The 21,186-nt window shown below is 37.7% G+C and overlaps 1 protein-coding gene across 1 annotated transcript in view; it reads left to right on the plus strand.

The window, feature by feature from the left end:
- Positions 1-2,117: 2,117 nt before the first annotated feature.
- slc24a4b (solute carrier family 24 member 4b) overlaps positions 2,118-21,186 on the plus strand; it is a 57,280-nt gene continuing 38,211 nt past the window's right edge. Inside the window, exons 1-2 of the mRNA XM_084090548.1 lie at positions 2,118-2,726; positions 7,604-7,717. Of these exons, the coding sequence (XP_083946674.1) occupies positions 2,546-2,726; positions 7,604-7,717 (295 nt within the window). The 5' untranslated portion in view covers positions 2,118-2,545. The remainder of the gene's footprint in view (positions 2,727-7,603; positions 7,718-21,186) is intronic.

Raw genomic sequence — 21,186 nt, forward strand, 5'->3', positions numbered from 1 at the left:
CTGGCGAACAGGAGTGGATTCTGTCCAGTGCACAGGACTGACAGTGAAGGACAGCAGACCTGGGACAAGGACACAGGTGTGTGTGTGTGTGAGTGTGTGAGTGAGTGAGTGAGTAAGTGTGTGAGAGAGTGAGTGAGTGAGTGAGTGAGTGTTTGAGCAAAACAGAGTGTGTGATGTGAATGAGTGTATGTGTGTGTGTGTGTGTGTGTGTGTGAGAGAGAGAGTGATGGGTAGGTTTAGGGGTCGGGTTAATGTGTGTGTGTGTGTGTGTGTGTGTGTGTGATGGGCAGGTTTAGGGGTCAGGTTAGTTTGTGTGTGTGTGATGGGCAGGTTTAGGGGTCGGGCTTTAGTGTGTGTGTGTGTGTGTGTGTGTGTGTGTGTGTGATGGGCAGGTTTAGGTGTCGGCTTAGTGTGTGTGTGTGTAATGGGCAGGTTTAGGGTTCGGATTTGTGTGTGTGTGTGTGTGTGATGGGCAGATTTAGGGGTCGGGTTAGTGTGTGTGTGTGTGTGTGTGTGTGTGTGTGTGTGTGTGATGGGCAGGTTTAGGGGTCGGGTTAGTGTGTGTGTGTGTGTGTGTGTGTGTGTGTGTGTGTGTGATGGGCAGTTTTAGGGGTCGGGTTAGTGTGTGTGTGTGTGTGTGTGTGTGATGGGCAGTTTTAGGGGGCGGGTTAGTGTGTGTGTGTGTGTGTGTGTGATGGGCAGGTTTAGGGGTCGGGTTAGTGTGTATGTGTGTGTGTGATGGGCAGGTTTAGGGGTCGGGTTAGTGTAAGGGGAAAGAATATACAGTTTGTCCAGTATAAAAATCATGTCTATGGAAACAAAACACTTCCTTTAATTTTCTATTAGGACTAGTTTGTAGCAATTCGGATATCTGTGCAAACGTGTGTTGCACAAATGGTTAATGCTGTTTTATTTATAGGCTCATAAATGCCATCACACACACACACGCACTAACCCTACCCCTAAACCTACCCATCACACACACACACACTAACCCTACCCCTAAACCTACCCATCACAGAAAACTTTCTGCATTTTTACATTTACAAAAAAACTCATTCTGTATGATTTATAAGCTTGTTTACCCACGGGGACCTCAATTTAGGTCCCCACTGTGACACGAGTCCCCATGAGTCTGTGTGCATTCAGGTTGAAGTCCCCACCGGGATAGAAAAACATGAATCACACATCACACATCACACACACACACACACACACACACACACACACACACACACATTAACCCAACCCCTAAACCTACCCATCAGTCTCTCTCTCTCTCTCACACACACACACACACACACACACACACACACGCACACACACACACACATACACACACTTATGACCATGTTTGCTTTGAGAAGGAATCAGACACACTCACATTCATGTATGATACTGTCACACTGTCACACACTCTTAATGTGACACTTTGAGTGTATTTAACCAAAGATTTTTCTTTTAGGTGTATAAGCTTACATGAATGTTGTACATTACATAACTAGTTTTAAGCTAACTGTTCAAAGGTTTGGGGTCTGTAAGATGTTTTTAAAAATAATTATCTTCTGCTCACCAAGGCTGCATTTATTTAAATAGTAAAAACAGTGATATTGTGAAATATAATTATAATTTAAAATAACTATTTTCCATGTGAATATGTTAAAATGTAATTTATTCCTGTGATCAAAGCTGAATTTTCAGCATCATTACTCCAGTCTTCAGTGTCACATGATCCTTCAGAAATCATTCTAATATGATGATTTGCTGCTCAAGGAACATTTAGGATTATTATAACTCACTTGGAACGGAAGTGTATTAGTGAATGTAAGCCTATATAAATTTACGACTTTTTTTTATTTTATTTTTTTATAAACGCACTCATACTCAAATTATGTTTGTGTTTACTATTATTTTTGTGAATTATACGCTACTTTTGGAACTGTTTATTCAGGAATGTTCGAAATGAACAGCTTTTTAGAACTTTATAATCAGAGTTACTATAATATTAATAATAATTTACACAGTATAAATTTGCAATACACACATACATAGCAAACTAATAATTGCGCTGATTTTTTTTTTTTTTTTTTTTTTCATTTGCATTAATGAAAGTATGCATGCACATGATAACATGTGAGTGTTAAATGCCCTCACTCTCTCGGTATATAGGAGCCGTGACGCGTCGGATCCCCGTGAATGCACCGGATCGCAGCGCGTCACGTGTCTCGGGTGGACACCGGAGGAGCGCAAAGTTCCCGACGTTCAGATGGGAAGAGCTGGAACGCTTTCACAAGCAGAGGGACTGAAGGACATCACCTGAGAGCCGAGACCGATGTTATTTCCACACGCGCGCTTCACGACAGACGCACGCGACGCTGCAGGATGCATGCATGCAGGAATGTAACGTTCCCAGTGTTGTTGCAATGCGGCGGGGAGGAATCTGATGAGAGCAGGGATCTGGGACAGTGAAGGCTGGGGTTTTCTGTATCTGGATCCAGACCTCTGATCGCGCTCTCTCTACACGTCTCTCCATCAGTGCTCGACGATGACCAGCGCGGATCAGAAGCAGCATCAGGACCACACCATGACCACGGTCTCCAAGAAATCCATCATCGCCAAGATGTTCAGAGTGCGCAAGAGGAGGGAGATGCTGCTGGCGCAGGTGTGTTTGGTCTGCAGTGTTCTGTTCGTGGCGTGGGGCATGTCCACCATCCTGACCAGGACAGGTGAGTCCGAGCGGAACCTGTCAATCAAACCCCGTGTAGTGTGGGAGAAATGTGACAGAGGGTCAATCATCTGCCCATATTGCTTCAGTGCGATTCATAAATGGGAATATAAGAAGTGTTCAGTGTCAGAACAGCTTTTGATTGACAGTTTAAGCAACATTTCTTAAAACATTGCTTGTGGAATTTAGAACCACTAATGCGTACCCTTTTTATTGTTCACTCTATATTGAACTATTAATGCAATTCTATATTTATCTTAAGAGTGTTAGTGGATAAACACATCGATGTTTATATATTGTTGTGTTTTCATCCTTTATTCTGTCATAAATTAGTGCCATTAATAACCAAGAATTAACTACAAAAATCAAGGGTTATTTATTATTATTTAATCTAATAATAAATTCTGTTTTAAGCGTGTTACTGGGATTTTTGCTAAATTGATTTGATCCCATTATTTCCAGATTATGTCAGAAATTCAATCTGCGTGACATTATAAAGAAATATATTAAATGGACAGCTGTCCTTATTGTGCATCATTGTGTAGACAAATATGTTTCTCAGTTCTGTGAGATGCATTAGTGGCATTACCCTGTCTGTGCATCATAAATATATTTTAAATGAGTATCTATTATTCTGTGATGTCTGTGTGCTGTGAGATGTATTTGAGGCAGATGCACCTGTTCTTATCAGGTCACCACACCAGGGCTGCCCTTCTAAACGGCATTTATGCACATAATATGTGTAGGTAGTCGAGTCTAGGTTTTAAATGTGTGTGTGTGTGTTGCTCTGTCTCGTATGCCGCAGTGTGCGGAGACGGTGTGTTGGGTCCGTTATGCACACATGGTTAGATTTTGAATGCACTATTCTTTTCTGGTGATTTGTGTTTTATGACCAGAGATGCGTGTCAAGGGAGCAGTGTTGCTGTTTTAGGGCGAATGAAAGTCACATTCCTCTGATGACCTAAAACATCACGATATGAACTGAACCGCACGTGCATAACACTGAACTGATCAAAGCAAATGAGGCTTTATTTATATAACCGTCATGTATCTTGCACACGTGAAATAGAATAGAATAGAATAGAATAGAATAGAATATTTCCCATGGCATGATTTAAAGAAAGTTTAAAATGATTTTGGTTATAATAGCTTTAAACATTTTAATGTGTATCTTGAATTACCCTAAAGAGGACATATTATGTTTTTCCACATGTTCATCTTTCTTTAGTGTGTAATGTGTGTAGTGTGTTGAGCACAAAGTCCCTCCAGCGGGAGTTCTTCTCTATATCAGTGTCAGTGTTTCTGAACTTCCTGAAACGCCTCCTTGAGTTTCTTCCGGGAACGAACACGTCACAATATTCCTCATTTAAATAACTAATGCGCAGAATAAAGGGGCGGGGCCTGGTTGAGTTAGTTAGTAGTGTGTTAAACTGGCGGTTATGGTAAGGGACGGGACATTTCCCAAACACACTCGAAGCGCTTGACCAATCACAACACACTGATCCAGCTGACCAATCAGAGCACAGTGTGCTTTTCAGAAGGAGGAGCTTCATAGAGACAGGAACTAAACAGGGGTGCGTTTCCCAAATGCATCGTTAGCAAACTATGGTTGCAAGTTCTGTCGTTATCAGGATAGTTCAACGAGTACATAGTTCTAATGAACATTCGCAAACAGCATCGCAAAGTGTGTGTTTGGAACGACAGCGTCGACCTGTGGTTAGAAGAGTAGTTTCTAGTTTGCATGACATGTGGACTCAATAAATCCTTATCTTGAGCAAAATAAGCAAGCTGACATTCAGTGCAATCTGTATCTTTTATTTAGAATACATACAAATGTCATTTACATCTTTTAGTTTGTCAAGAGATTTAAAGCACCGTTTTTGAAGAGTGCGCATGTGTGAACGTGAATGAGTGAGTCTGGAAAATAACTGATAAAAATGAGAAATAGTCCTTAAATGCCATGTCTGTAATTTATAGCAAAACATCTAGCATTAATTCGATCTCAAACAGATTCATTAAAAGTAGTTATTACTCCACTCCTGTGTGACATCATTAACCAACGTGGTTGAACGACCAATTTGCGACAATACGGTCTTGTGACTAGCTTGATTTCTTCAACTTTCCTTCAATGGTAGTTAAACAGTGAGTTACGGTGTTGTGTGGGAAACGCATCCTTAGAGCGTTACTGACAGACTTTGTAATAATACTTTGTAATAATAGATCCTGTTTAACCCTGTTTTCCAGTTTGTATTTATTATAACAAAGAATTTTGCTGTTACAGCAAGTATTTTACAGAACAATTGACCCCCCCCCAAAAAAAGTTAACATTTGTTCATTAAGAAGTGACATGTGAGCACATAATTAAATAATTTGACTTCTTGCTCACTTGTTTGCCTCTGTAAAGTGAAGTGTTGCGCGGTGACTGGCGTCACACACTGTGTCCTGGGCTGATCTTTGTGTTCACAGACACACGAGTGTTCAGATTTCATGAAAGATTTATTCATCTGAATCTTTTATAGCAGCCTTCCAAATCTGGTTAAAAAATCATTGCAATTGTCCAAATGTGCATGCATAATTCACCACCATAATGTGGTGTTTGCCAGTGTGTTGTTATGCAGATGTTCTGGGGTGTTTCTGCTTAATGATCCAAGTCAGAACCCTCAAATGTCTCGATGTGACTCGGATCCCTCCTTCAGGAAGGGTTTCGTCTGCATGTCTATCATCCACCGAGTGAAAAGTCTGATCTAGACAAGCGCAAACAAGCCACTGGATCTGAGGTATCACTCGTGCCTGTGGCTCACACTGAAAAGTAATGCTCAAATTAAATGTAAGCCTTCTGCATCAAACACAAAGACGTTAATTACAGTAAAAACAAGAAGCTTAAAAGATTATTCTGCACTGATACCGTACAGACAATAGTAAATCTGTTTCGACGCACGACGTTTACCGTCAGAAACATGAATGTCTGTTCTTGACAATAACTTGAAAGCATGTGTGTGTTTGTGAACGTCAGACTCAGTGCCTTTATAATGGTTCAGGAACGAAAGATCAAAGACAGAGGGAATATATGCAACCCTCCCTTTTGAATCAGGCAGATCCTGTTTTCCTCTTGTAGCTTGAGGAGAAAAGAAAAGCAATACTGTCACTCTTATTTGTCCCTATTTTTCCTCATTTTATGTTTTATTTTTTCCCTATCAAAACAAGGTGGGAAAGTGAAAACGCTCTCTTTTATTTGCATGCTTGTTCTGAACTGTTCCAGAGCTCTGAGATTGAGTTCTTTTGTGAAACGGCTTTGTCCTGGAGCAAGTCTGGTAGTCCATGAGTGTCTCATCAGCATTTCAGGACAGTCGTTTTGGGCTGAATTTAGGCCGGTTTAGTTTAATTGACATCCTGTGATTGAACCAAAAACCTGCCGTGGAGCAAACGCTGCCGGCGCCGCTCACTCATTCAGAAAGGAAAATGATTAATTTACATTATAGCGGAGCACATTAAAGAAAAATGTTTTCTGCTTATTGCTTTATGCCTGAAAAATGAACATTCAGTGGGCGGGATCATGCAGGATTCTGTGCTGTCACTCAAATACTTTGAAGCCAATGAGGTTCAGCTCTCTAGGCCTGTATAGTAACTTGCGTGTTGAATTCAGCAGTGTATAATTCTATTCTGATGGTGGTAGAAACAATATTTAATATTTATGGATAGTATTTAAAATAATACAAATAATATTTATACGACTTCAGATTTTTTAAAGTCTACATTTATGTGAATAAAGTCGATTATAAGACGTCGACTAGTCGCTGATGACGTCATTAATGAAGAAATAAGCCTGAACCTCGAGTTGAGTCTCAAACGCGGGTTTTCTTGTTCATAGTTATAATATTAATAATAATGTTAAGGCATTTGACATAACAGCTTATTTTGATCAGATCTTTTGTCTTTTGGTCGTTATATTTCTCACAGATTTCTGCTCGTTCTAAATCAGATCCAGATAAAGTACAGACACAGTAAAGATTACATAAATATGAATGCATTAGTGAGAGAGCGATTGCGTGTGAATTAATTCTTCCTGGCAGCGTCTCTCTAATAATGGTGAAGCTGTGGGGTTTAGTTACTAAGAAATATGTGCTAGAACTTTTCAGATTCACAGAACAGTGTTGACAATACATTTCTGCACTTCTGGCAATTTTCTTTTTGTGTATTCAGTAATATTATTGATTCAACTGCACTGACACTAACAGATGAGAATAAAATATGAAGAAAAATGATGCTTACTTTTCAACATCAATACTATTATTGAACCAAATTGAATTAACATTGAGTTAATGACACTATTGTCTTCTGTAGAGCTTTTTATTGCTGAATTGAACTCGTTTCATAAATGATGAACTTTGCAACACTGAATCAACATTGAACTAAACTGTTTTCTGAAGAGCAGCTTTACAGCTACAATTGAATTTGTTTCATAACTGATGAATTTTACAACATTATTTTCCTGTTTATTAATGCTAAGCTGCTGTATAAAGCGCTATATACTAGTTTAATCTAATATTTAAATTTGTATATTTATTTATGGTTAATATTTAAATTAATATGAATAATATATTTATAAAAATACAATTTGATACATGTAAAAAAAAAATAGTTTACCACATCAACATTTTTTAAACAAGTCATTATGTTTAATGTATGTACTTTTTCATATCATAATAAAACATGTGATAAAAGTAACTACTTATTTTTGAGAGTTATAGTCTTAAATGTGCTATTTAAAGGGATAGTTCACCCAAAAATGAAAACCTATCCATTTATCATGTTGTTCCAAACCCATATATCTTTCCTTCTTCGTTGTGTAGTGATTTGACCGATGTTTTGTTTTTCTAGGTCATGGCATGATTGTGGAGGAGTCTCATGTGGAATCACATGACCACTGGGGGCGACGGCTGATGTCATCGACACCTGATAATGTGACGGAGGAGAAAAACTGCACAGAGCCAGGTGAGGTGACATCATCATCTCTGAACAAACGCCTTCGGAGAGCAGATCGCATTCTTTACATCTCTTGCAAAAACAAATGATCCGGGCGTGAAGGTTTGGTGATATAAAATACTTAAATGCTTAAAAATACGGATTAACAGTGGAATTCATGAAAACTACATTACCCATGATGCTAAATAGAAAATTCCACCAATTGGAGAGTTGAAGAAAGCAAATTGCGCCAAAAGTTTATGTTCAATCACATAAGGCTATGCAAATGATGTATTTGTGTCAATCTATGCTGTTAAATATTTATATAATCATATATTGACATAACTTAAAATATATTGTTTCTGTAGATGTAATAAACATCTTTAAATGAATAGTTTTATATTTCTCCATGGCTTTTAATTCAATTCATTCTCAATGCTTCATGGGATTGTAGTTCTTTCCCTCATTAAAGCTCACAGTCGTGTAAAAAACAGTTTTGCTTCAAATCAATGTTTGTAGTGTTGTGATTCACCTTGTATAGCTGGTTGGTTTGGTTCATGACTTATAATGCTTTTTATTAAAAATACTTCTGGAACCAACGTCACGGAAAAAGTGGTCGAACACTAATGCATAATAAATTGTAGTTTTAAAATGATTCAGTGATTTGTTCACAATAATGGCTGCCATTTTACAACCTCAGTGTTTTCAGTTTGTTCAGTTCCCCATTTTTCTCTTTTTGTATGGATCATAAGTGTGTAGATGACGTGCCAGAGCTGTTGGACTGAGCTTTTAGGACTCGATTTTTTATTTATTTTTTGACCATATGCATTTGCTTGGGTGTTTTAGCACACATGCTAATTTTCAACATTTAAGTTCTTTGAGACGCCACTACTGACCCATCTTCAGTTTTTGGTTAATCAGCAGATGGAAAACTTCACAGAAGTGCGTTAAAGTGTGCAGTAAGAGCTTTGACGAGATTTGAACTCCATGTCAGGCTGTTTTTGTAACTGCAGTGAGATTTAAGGTTTAATGTGACTTTGCTGTCCACTTGTGGAAGTTTTAATCAGCTTTGGGCCGGAGAGAAAGGCCTGCGTTTAGCTGACACTCGTTTTCTTCGGAGTGCACTCTTTCCCGGACTTACGGCTGTTATTCCGACTGCGGTTGTTCTCATTAAATTCTTTCGAAGCCCAAATTAAATATCTAATTTTAGCTGTGGATGTTCTGTTTGTTCAGCTTTATACATTTTAAGTCAGGCATAATTTATAAGAGAATCTGCACTGAGGTGTTTGATGTCGCTCGTCTTTATGACTGTGGAACTTAATTTCAAGCATATTCAAGCATATTCAAGAATATTCAAGCATTTTCAAGCATATTCAAGCATATTCAAGTCATTTGACCTGTGTTAGGCCCCGTTTACATCTGGTGTTTTAATCCGTCTCTTTTGTCCACTTTCATCCACTTCTGTCCTGATTTCTTCGAGGGGAGGGTCTATGGGCGGATGAATGTGTGGGTTTTTTCAGATCTTTCGATCTAATGGATGAAATAAGCTCACGCAATTTACATATGAACACGACCGGAGAAAACAGAGAAACACACGGAGAGCATCAGCTTTAGTTTCTGCTCTGACAGCCGAAAGACCAGCCGAACGCTGTGTGTGTGTGTTAGACACCAGGAGTGGAGAGAGAACATTGAGCTTGGTACGTTTTTTTATCTTCCAACCAAACGTGGGTCTTTAGGTGACAGAGTTTAAATCCCTTCTGGCTAGAGCTCTTCTCATAATGTTTACTCATCAGGTCAGTAAGAGGAGAGTAGACGGTCTTTTGTGGCTGTTTGAACACATTCGACCTCATGAGTGTTTACACTACGAAAGCAATCCGATCGAATGTGTTTTCATCTACCTCTGGAAGACAAGCTCAAAACGTTTTACACCCCTGTATTTAGCGTCGTCCACTTGTGATCCGATTGACCAAAACGCATCTTAATACCAGGTGTAAACAGAGCCTTAGTGGTAGTTTAAATGTGACATTCTTTCAGATTCAAACATTCAGTTTGGCATAAACATAAAACTGTATCTGACAGTGACTGTTGCTTGTGAGACAGCGATGTTTTGCTCCTCACAACTGATTCTAACAACTTAGTTTGGCATTAGTGTGTTGCTAAGATAACAACATGATCCTTAATAATCATAAAAATGCAACCAGCACTCTTTAAAAATAAATGTTTTCACAGTGATGCCATAGAAGAAGCATTTTTGGTTCAACAAAGAACTTTTCAGCAATCAGTTCAGCTAGCAATAGTGAGCAAGCTTTGAAAGCATTAGATCCCACCCTTAGTTCAGAGCGTCTCTAAAGCCATGCTTCCTTCAAAACACATGAACACGTACAACAGAGATGAGAGGCAGAAAACTACCTCATGTCTCGATGCACATAACATTACAATTATAATGAACGTAAACAACTTACAGAGCTCGGAAGTGCTGCAGATTCAATTCGGCATTGATAGTGTTGACATATAAATGCATAAATCCGAGTCTGAGATATACTGTATGTACATGCTTTTAAGCCCCCCTGTGGTGAAAATCAAGCTTTTAATGTTGTTTATATGTCTATGTGGTGTTTTTAATATGCTTTAAGACAAACCATGTGTAAATTCATAAGTCGACACCATTGCAGTCTCAAAAACACGCTTTGAAATCGCTGGTGTTTCTGACGTCACAAACTACCTTGTAACCAATCAGATCAATGTGTGATCATCAATGAGTGGATCTCTGAGCTGAGTGAGTGAGTGGAGGCGGGGCTCATTTGCATATTCATAGAACCGCGTATACTAAATGAGGCAAGGGTGTCGAGTTACATTCAAACTATTTTAAGGCATGAAGGAAAAAACTTTTAAATATGTCATTTTGGTGATCAAAGATGAGTTTTAAGTGATAAAATTATTGACTACAGGGGGATTTTAATATTTAGACTTCTATTATTGATTGCTCTCAGGATGTGAAAAGAGTTTCAACCAGAATAACAAAAAGTGTTTATGAAATAAAGTATTTTTTTCTTAGTGTGAAGAACATTTTAAAGGGGTGGTTGAATATGATTTCAATTTTCTAACTTTAGTTAGTGTGTAATGTTGCTGTTTGATCATAAACAACATCTGCAAAGTTACAACGCTCAAAGTTCAAAGCAAAGGGAGATATTTGCTTTTAAAGAAATCGCTTTTTAAGGACTACAACAAACGGCTGGTAGAGACTACACAACATTCCTCCCGGGTTAGTGACATCACCAACCCTAAAATTTACATAAACCCCGCCCCCTGAGCACGATTTATAGATTATCAAGACAGAATATGCTAATCAATGACTAGAAGATAACTACATAAGCTACATAAATTCATCAACTAACCATTCAGAAATGTTGTCTACATGTTTTCACTTCTTCTTGAATCTCTCCATCATTCTGACTTCGGCTTGAACAATGTTCAGTGCATGTCTGTGTGAGTGCAAGCTGTTGAAGCTCCACCCTCTGTGCCGGGAGCAGCAGCTCATTTGCATTTAAAGGGACAGACACAAAAACGGTGCGTTTTTGCTCACCCTCAAAAAGTGACAATTTTAACATGCTATATAAAAATATCTGTGGGGTATTTTGAGCTAAAACTTCACATACACACTCTGGGGACATCAGAGACTTATTTTACATCTTGTGAAAAGGGCATTATACCACCCCTTTAATAAAATAAAGAACATTTTTCCACTACAAAGACATTTTTGTGCAATTAAAAAAAAAAAGATTCTTCAGCCTTTAATGCTAATAAAGAAGGTTTTGAGGTTAGAACAAGAGTCACGTTTTGTTCATGACTTGCGATTCATCTTTGTCTGTACGTGAGCTCCAGGTCAGCTATTTTTAACATTAAAACTTATGCATTTTTAATTCTTTTTTGACGGTTCAATCACCCAGCAAAGAGAACAGGAGAAGCTGGCTTCAAGTAACTCAGGATTTTCCTTCCAGTCGACATATTTCTGAAATAAAAACGCTTATCTGTGAAACTCCATTGACGGCGCACCTCTGAATCTGCAGCTCTCCGTTTGTCTTTCTCACCTCGTACTTTTGCCACTAAGTTTTCAATCTGAGTTGCAGTGTGCCAGTTGACAAGATTACAAGCTGGAAATCTTGTAATCTCTGAAGATTACAGTTTACTCTTTCCTTCTCTTCTTCAGCATGTAGTGCAAACGGCGATGAGATCCTGTTTCTCTCTTCTTCACCTTCTTCCTGGCCTCAATTTCTTGTTTTATGTCGTCTATGACAATGCAGCTTTAATATCAAATTCGATTTTGTGTGCTTTTTGCCCATGCGTGTGTTGTTGCTAAGTTTTGCATCATTTTGCTAGGGTCAGTGTTGTAGTCGAGACCAGCTTGAGTCCGAGTCGAGACCGAGACCAGAGAGAGTTGAGTCCGAGTCGAGTCGAGACCGAGACCAGAGAGAGTTGAGTCTGAGTCGAGTCGAGACCGAGACCAGAGAGAGTTGAGTCCGAGTCGAGTCGAGACCGAGACCAGCGAGAGTTGAGTCTGAGTCGAGTCGAGACCGAGACCAGAGAGAGTTGAGTCCGAGTCGAGTCGAGACCGAGACCAGCGAGAGTTGAGTCTGAGTCGAGTCGAGACCGAGACCAGCGAGAGTTGAGTCCGAGTCGAGTCGAGACCGAGACCAGAGAGGCTGGATAACCTAAGGTTAGGTCTAAAAACCAGACCTAAAGATATCTTCAAGAATATGTAAAATATTTTGGTGGTAACAATAAAATTGGCACCATACTCAAACAGTAAATCAAATATACCATGGAATCATGTACACTGTAATGGTAAAAAAGGCCACATAGTAGGTGGTGTAAAGGTCATTTTATTACAATTATTACTTACAATTATTACAATCAGTAAGTGCTCTTGTCCACAAAACATTGTTGTACCTCTCTATACAGTAAGACCACATAACGTTTATACCAGTTGAGCTAGAGGCTCCACATCACATCTGACCAGGCTCCTGCTGCATTTGCTGTTTTCCGAGTCAAAATGCACACGAGTCCATGACAAGACCGAGACCATTAAAATATGGTCTCGAGACCGAGTCAGAGTCTCGAGTACACAACACTGGCTAGGGTCTTTCGAGTGTTTTCTAAGGAATTTTAAATGTCCGCTAAAATATCAACTGTAAATGTAATGTTCATTTTCGTGGTGCAAGAAGATTGTAAGAACGTTGCCTGGTCTGATGAGTCTGGATTTCTGCTGTCATTCAGATGTTCGGGTCAGAATTTGGTGAAAACAACATGAAAGCATGTTCATGATCCTGTCTTGTATCAGCGGTTCAGGTGCTGATGCTGTAATGGGTGTTTATTGGCACACTTCGAGATTCTTAGTACCAATTGAGTTTCTTTTTAAATGCCACAGCCGACCTGAGTATTGTTGCTGACCATGTCCATCCCTTTATGACCACAGTAGACCATCTTCTGATGGAAACTTCTAGCAGGATAACACACGTCACAAAGCTCATATCATCTCAGACTGGTTTCTTGATCATGACAGTGAGTCTCTAAACTCGAACGGCTCCACAGTCTCCAGATCTCAGTCCAACAGATCCAAGGGCGTATATTTGGTTTGAACATTGGGGGGGTTGAAGTTTGGGTATGTCTCCTGATGCCTCCTTTTCATGTGATCATGGTATAAATATTGGGGGGGTTGTAATGCATAGATTTAAATATTGGGGGGGTTATCTCCCCCCCAACCCCCCCACAAATTACGCCCCTGAACAGATCAGATTTGAGATGTGGAGGAACGGGAGATTCACATCATGGATGTTCAGATCTGACAAATCTGCAGCAACTATCATGACAATATGGAGCAATATCTCTGAGGAATGTTTCCAGCACCTTGTTGAATCTCTGACACAAAGAATTAAGGCAGTTTTGAAGACAAAAGCGGGTCTAACCGGTACTAGCAAGTGTATCTAATAAAGTAACCGGTGAGTGTGTATATATGGGCATAAGGGGCAAATGAAGTAGTATTTTATTTCTGTCAGGACCACTATCATAAAATAAGAATGACCATTAGCATATAGTTAGGATTGGCGGTATGGTTCTGTTGTGGGCAGCCTAGCATGGATAAGAGCAGCAATAGGGTAAACAGAACTAAACCAATAAGAATTTATTGCAGATATGTCAATATTTGAATGTACAACATAATTCTCGAATTTATTCTGAGGGGAATCAAAATGCCAAATCCTGACTGACGAGAGGTGGAGCTGGGGAGGGAGGAGGGTAATTCGCTCCTGAGAAATGTGATAGCTGTTGATAATACTGAAGGAGCTTATATATGTATACAGTAATGGTGAATTTGATTTCATCAAGTACAACATGTTCCTGGATCAACATCTTTGTTGATCCTGGAACAACATTCCAAACAACCAATCAAATCTGAGGGACAAGTTTATAGTTTATGTCAATTTTAGACTTACAACCAGGGTTGGGTGCTTCTACATCAGTGTTATTCACCCATTATATCCTCATAAGTAATGGGTTATGTTAGGTTTAGGGGTAAGGATAGGGTTAGGATTACATTTTTGTTCTGAAATGTTCCAGGATCAGCAAAATATGTTGATCCAGGAACTGGATTCTTACTTGGCAAAATCACGGTGACCATACAGTGATAGGCGTCGTATTCCTAGGTAGACGTAGATGTATAATAATGTAAATAATGGTTACAGAGAGTGTGAAGTGATATGGCATTCAAGTCATGTAATAAGTCCTGTATGCAGATTTGTGTTATGAAATGATGTATTTTCTCTCAGTGGGGATGTTTGCTCTGTGTTATGTAAGTCAGGGCTGTGTGGATATACTCTGCACATTTAACAAGCTGCTTTTGGCCTAAAAAGTTGGTTTCACAGAAAAAGAGAAACACATTTCGTTTGCGATGAGACTGAGGGCAGTTGTTCTGGTACCGGTCAGTGATGAGTCAGCGTCACAAAGCCTGGAGTCATCAGTCTGAGCTCAGAGCAACTGTGTGTCCTTTAACCCCCACCGTCAGACATTTCAGAGCACAGATTATGTGCATTTATACTAGGAATGGCTCTGGACTTGTTCATTAGTGAGTTTATCTGATTAATTTAGAGACGAAACTTCTTGGAAAAGGGTTTTAGTGCGCTGACAGTGTAACGTTGAAAATCTCTCGAATTTATACTTACTAAGTGTGTTGAGACCGTATTTAATCACTTGCTTATAAGTGCATGACACTTAAACACACGAGCTTCAGTGACTGTACTAAGCTCATGAATATTAATGAGGCAAATGTTTAATTTATGATTGGTTGTATTCTAGCACTGCACTGTTTTATACTGTAGGCCTGGAGCTGAGCTTCATAACTCCACTTAAGTGGTTAAAGCAGTGCAAACCACTTTTCAAAATATCAACATTGCTTTAAAGGTGCTCTAAGCGATGTCACGCAATTTTTAGGCTGAAACGTTTTTGTCACATACAGCAAACATCTCCTCACTATCCGCTAGCTGCCTGTCCCCTGAACACACTGTGAAGAAACGCGGTCTCTGTAGACAGCCCAGGCTCCACAAACGACAACAAAAACAAACTGGCCCAACCTGGACCACGAAACATAACAAACAGTGTTCCAGCCAATAACCGACAAGAATGATTTGGGGGTGGGGGTTGGGGGGTTAGTGTGCGTGCACATGAAGGGGGGTGTGGGGGGTGGAGGAGAGAGAAGCATGAAGAGGGAAGTTAGTTAGAGGAGAGATGTCCTAGACAACGACTAACGTTAAAAATGTATATTCTTGAGAATTTTGATATGGCCGACACACGACCAAAGAGACGACGTTCTGATGAACAAATAACAAAGAAGAGGGAAAAGGAGAAGGAACGCGAAGTCCCAAATTTATATCGGAAAAGCGTTCAAAAGGTGGCAAGAACTCCGCCGGCAGAAGTGCTTCCAATCCGACATTCAGGAGGCTGTTTTTGCTGGACAGGGTAAATCCAGTTTGGTTTTTCTAAATGGTTCATGACTGTTTCAGGAAGCATGGAGGGGAGGGGGAGGGGATGGGATGAGGAGGATGGAGGGTCGAGCTAGCCTCCGTTTTGTTAGACAATACTTCGGACGTCAACAAGAAGTGACATCACCCAACATGCACCACTCGAGCACCTTTAACCCAGGGTTAAAAACGGTAAACCAATGATTAAGAATAATTAAAAGCTTTTTTAGTTACAATTATTATTAATTTATGTTATGGTTCTAGAATTATTTTTAGTTTGTAAAATAATCTAGATTTATGTGGTTCTAACTTGTATTATATGAATAAGTTCTAGATTATTTGTGAATTAAGCTGAGTCATTCTTCTCTCTCTCTCTCTCTCTCTCTGCTCTATTACTTCATTATTTAGTTCATTACACACTTGAGCCGTTTGATTTCTCTGCACTGGCCTCTTCTGCTGATGACACTCAAAGTTCACTGGATTCACACTACACACACGCACACGCACACGCACACGCACACACACGCACACGCACACACACACACGCACACACTGTTCTGTGGACATTTTTGTATTAAACCTGAGATTTATTATTTATACGTATATGGTATTAAAATAATACTTAAAACGTATGGATTGTGAATATTTAAAACCTTGCTTCTTTATAAGGACATCAGTTCATTTGCAAAGAGGTCTAATATAATTCATGAACATGTAAATTATGGATAATATAATATAATATAATATAATATAATATAATATAATATAATATAATATAATATAATATAATATAATATAATATAATATAATAGTAATATGAAGAAGAAATATAAAATAAAAAAAATTCTATTACATAATTAAAATAAATAATAATTGCATAATTAATAACATTTTTTTAATTTTAATTGAAATTAATTAATGATTGATTACAAGTTTAATTATATAATAATACAATTATGGTTAATATCATTATTAGTATAATTTCATTTATAATTTCTATTTTAATATATATATATATATATATATATATATATATATATATATATATTTCTTATATATATCTTATATATTATTATTATTTATTGTATAGTTTCTTTTTTAATTTATGAATTACATATATTATGTAATATTATATTTTGCATATATTACATATTAAAGCAAAATATTATAATTTTACAATAAATGTACATTTCATCATACTGTATAAAGCATTTTATGGGTGTATTTTGCAACATGTTGTAGTTTTGTAAGTGCATTCATTAAGCGTCCAGCGTCCAGCGCTGTGAACTCATTCTGTTATCTGTGCAGATGCAGATCTGTTTTCTCCGTAAGCCTTTTGATTTTGTAAAGAGCTTGTGTCGGTTCACACATGAGTCTGCAACAGATGTCCCATCTACTGATCTCGCTTACGCAACACACAAATACTTTCGAAAGACTACAGGATTAGACGTTAATTGCATTATATTGTAACGACAGCATGTAAAATTCATCCAGCTGAACTTTTAAACCTCATTGTTATGAACGATGCTGCAAATCATCAAGTTACATGTTGATTTTCTAAGCAGCCAGAACTTGAATTGCACTTAAAAACTGCAAAATGCTTTTTTTGTGATATTTATAATAGAAAGAGTTACAGAACCAAGTTTAGGGATATTGATCACTAATTATTGCTAAAGAAATATCCAAGGTCATGGCATTGATTCATCTCGAATGCTCTGTTTAAGTGCATGTTCCTCCTTACTGATAATCTGGACATCTTTGGCTCTCGCTCAGCATATGGTCATGTGTAGGACACTTATCTTCACTTTACTGGAAGCTGATCTTCCCATGCATGCTCAGACGGTATATTCACACTTAGCAAAATTGCCTGCGATGATTGTAATCTTGTGAGATGCAATGAGCCAGAACACTGTGGCCAAACGTCCGTGAACGAGCGAGGCACGTTAACCACGACACAATGGACAAACGCGCGTCCACACTGACCCATTGTGAACGCTTGATTCGCATTAGCGGCGTGATGAACACAGATGAGTCTGAGTCTCAGGAGACACATGAAGAACTGAGAGAAACACAGACTCTGATGAGTGTTTATTACAGTCCAGAAAACACTCAAAGCATGTTCTTCATGTTCTTCAATCATTACGTGAATCTGCAGTGACAATTTTTGCTGCATAAAACTAAGCTATTTGTTTTAAATGCTTGATTTAGTGACATAACTCAATTCACGCAGTGTTCAATACTGTTTACAGAATAGTATGATATTGTGAACACAATGCAATTTCCCATTACCAAAAGTTTGGGGGTCAGTAATTTATTTATTTATTTTATTTTTTTTGAAAGAAATGAATATTTTATTCAGCGAGGACACATTAAATGTATCAAAATGACAGTAAAAGCATTTATAATGTTACAAAAGGTTTCTATTTTCACATAAATTCTGTTGTTTTGAACTCTATTCGTTAACGAATCCTGAAAAAAATGGATCACCGTTCCCACAAAAAAATTGCTGGACACAACTGTTTTTAACATTGATAATAATCATAAATGTTTCTTGATCAAATCATCATATTACAATGATTTCTGAAGGATCACGTGACACTGAAGACTGGAGTAATGATGCTGAAAATTCAGCTTTGATCACAGGAATAAATTACATTTGAACATATATTCAAATAGAAAACAGTTATTTTAAATTGTAATAATATTGTAATAATATTTTTACTGTATTTTTGATCAAATAAATGCTTCTGGTGTGCATAATCATATCAACCCCTAATTTTTTAATGCTAGTGCACTTTTATAAGCACTATATACTGCAGAAATAGAAATAATAGAGTTGTAGTTTGCATTTTGAACGCCTCTTTCAATTCTCTTTACATACTGCGTGGCATTTTTCAATCATTTGCTATGAAAAGTGGTTGTTTTCTGCCAATGTTTTTGCTTTTCACTCGCGACACACCAACCCACAACACTAGTGCTTTCATTAGCTTGCTTTAAATGGTAAATGTTCACTGGTTCAAGGGCACTTGCTGTCCTTTGTTTTGCTGGACATGCTCCTAAAAAACACACGACGCCTTGTCATGTAAAGCTGTTCCGTTTCTGGATTTCACCGTGATTATTTTTACTCTAATTACGAGCTTAATCACATTAACATAATCACAGTACTCTGTTCAGCACGGTTGTAAATGTGTGAAAACAGACGGACGAAGGATTTATTGATCATCTAAGATGAAGCTCTAATCACTGCATCGCTCGTGTTTTCAGACCAGGAATATTGATGTGTTCCCCTTCAGACGCACTGTAAAACTACAGTGAGAGCATGTGTGATGAAATGGAGCATTAAAGTCACCTTCACCTGTGCAGGAGTTGACTCTCTGCTATTCTTAGAGCCGGCTGAGCACAGCGTTGACTCATGGCGAGGGCCGGGCTGCTTTCGCATGTTTTGGCGTTTATAATGACGTCCTGCTGCATTATCAGGATTATCCCCGTTGTGGGAATTGCATGCTACTATAATACTTTTTGCAGCAGCGTGTTTGTTGTGCAGTGTATGTGAATGCAGTGAATATCTGAATGAACTACTGTATTGTTCAGCACACAACCAGAGAACAGTGCTGTATCCCACTGTGCAATGGACTCAACTTGACCTTGAAACAATATCAATGAGATTGATTTATTTATCTATTTATTCTGTGCATCTCAGTTCTCTCATTTATTTATTTATTCTCTGCATCTATTTTTTGTCATTACTGTAGCTCTTTTATTTATTTATTTATTTATTTATATGGGTCATCTCAGTTTTGTCATTTATTAATTTATATTGTGTAGTTTTGTTGTTTATTTGTTTAATAATTATTTATTCTGTGCATCTCAATTTTGTCATTTATTTATTAATTTATTTATTCTGTGCATCTCAGTTTTGTCATTTATTTATTAATTTATTTATCAATTCTGTGCATCTCAGTGTTGTTATTTATTCATTTATTATTTATTTATTCTGTGCATCTTAGTTTTGTCATTTATTTATTATTTATTTATCAATTATGTGCATCTCAGTTTTGTCATTTATTTATTTATTTATTTTGTGTATCTCAGTTTATTTATTTACTTATTCTGTGCATTTCAGTTTTATTGTTTATTTATTTAACAATTATTTATTCTGTGCATCTCAGTGTTGTCGTTTATTTATTAATTTATTATTTATTTATTCTGTGCATCTCAGTTTTGTCATTTATTTACTTATTCTGTGCATCTGTTGTCATTCCTATAGCTGTTTATTTATTTTTATTTCATTTTTGCATATAAGTTTTGTCATTTATTTATTTATTTATTCTGTGCATCTCAGTTTATTTATTTAGTGGATCTCAGTTTTTGTTTAAAATTTACTAACAATTTCTGAATGAAAATTGTTTCCAAGTAAATCCTACACCAAATTTTCTTCAGTCTAGCTTTAGTTAAAAGCATCTGCCAATTGAATATATGTGCATGTAAATGTTCAGAATGGAATAAGCGTACTACGGTATTTTGCACTGTTGTTGTTGTTTAGTAGTAGGTGAGACAAAACTCATACAATATACACATTATAAACATACATTTTAAACAGTAGCCAGATCAAATGAGTCAAAAGATGCTAGAAATGTTTTATTTCCTGTTCATTTGTCACACTGAAAATGGAAGGTGCATTGCATTGTCGGAGACAGTGTGTCATCGTGTGCTCTGTTGTATATGTTACATAGAATCTAATTGAAAATGAAGAATAACTGCAATTTTTCAAAAATGATAACTGTAGGATTTACTTGGAAACAATTTTCATTCAGAAATTGCTTGTAAATTTTAAACAAAAACTGAGATCCGCTAAATAAATACACTGAGATGCACAGAATAAGTAAATAAATGACAAAACTGAGATGCACAGATGCACACTGGATTACACATGCAACATAATATTGACGTCATGTGAAAACAAAGCATAGTTTACAGTATACTGTGCAGTATGCAGTACGCTACTCAATCCGATATTCTGTCTATCTTCCCTGCTTGAGTATAAACACACACACACACACACACACACACACCCACATTTGCACTTACAGCTCAGACTGAACGAATCATTTCTGTAACCTCAGATATCAATGATATGTTTGGAAAAAATCTGAGAACAAAAGATGTGAAGAGGACAGCCAATGCAAACGTGCCGTGCTTTTCAGAACCGCCTGAATGCAGAAAACCTTCCAGCCCATGTTTATCTCTCTCTCATCTCTGAGTTAGTCATTTTTGATGGCATTTATCTGTCTTCTTTCTCCAGTCCGTCTCGCTGTGAGCTGGAAATCTCTCCTCTGTTTATGCATCACCAACATTCATGAATAAGTTATTAATTCCTCCAGGTTTGTTAGATACAAGATGAGGGCCAGATAAGTTGTTTTGAATCGTGGTACACGTGAAATTCTCTTAATAAAACTGATTTCTGAAACATTGACCTAGAACACCCCAGCA

Source organism: Abramis brama, assembly GCF_963993115.1.
Source record: "Abramis brama genome assembly, chromosome: 18".
NCBI classification, from domain to species: Eukaryota; Metazoa; Chordata; class Actinopteri; order Cypriniformes; family Leuciscidae; genus Abramis; species Abramis brama.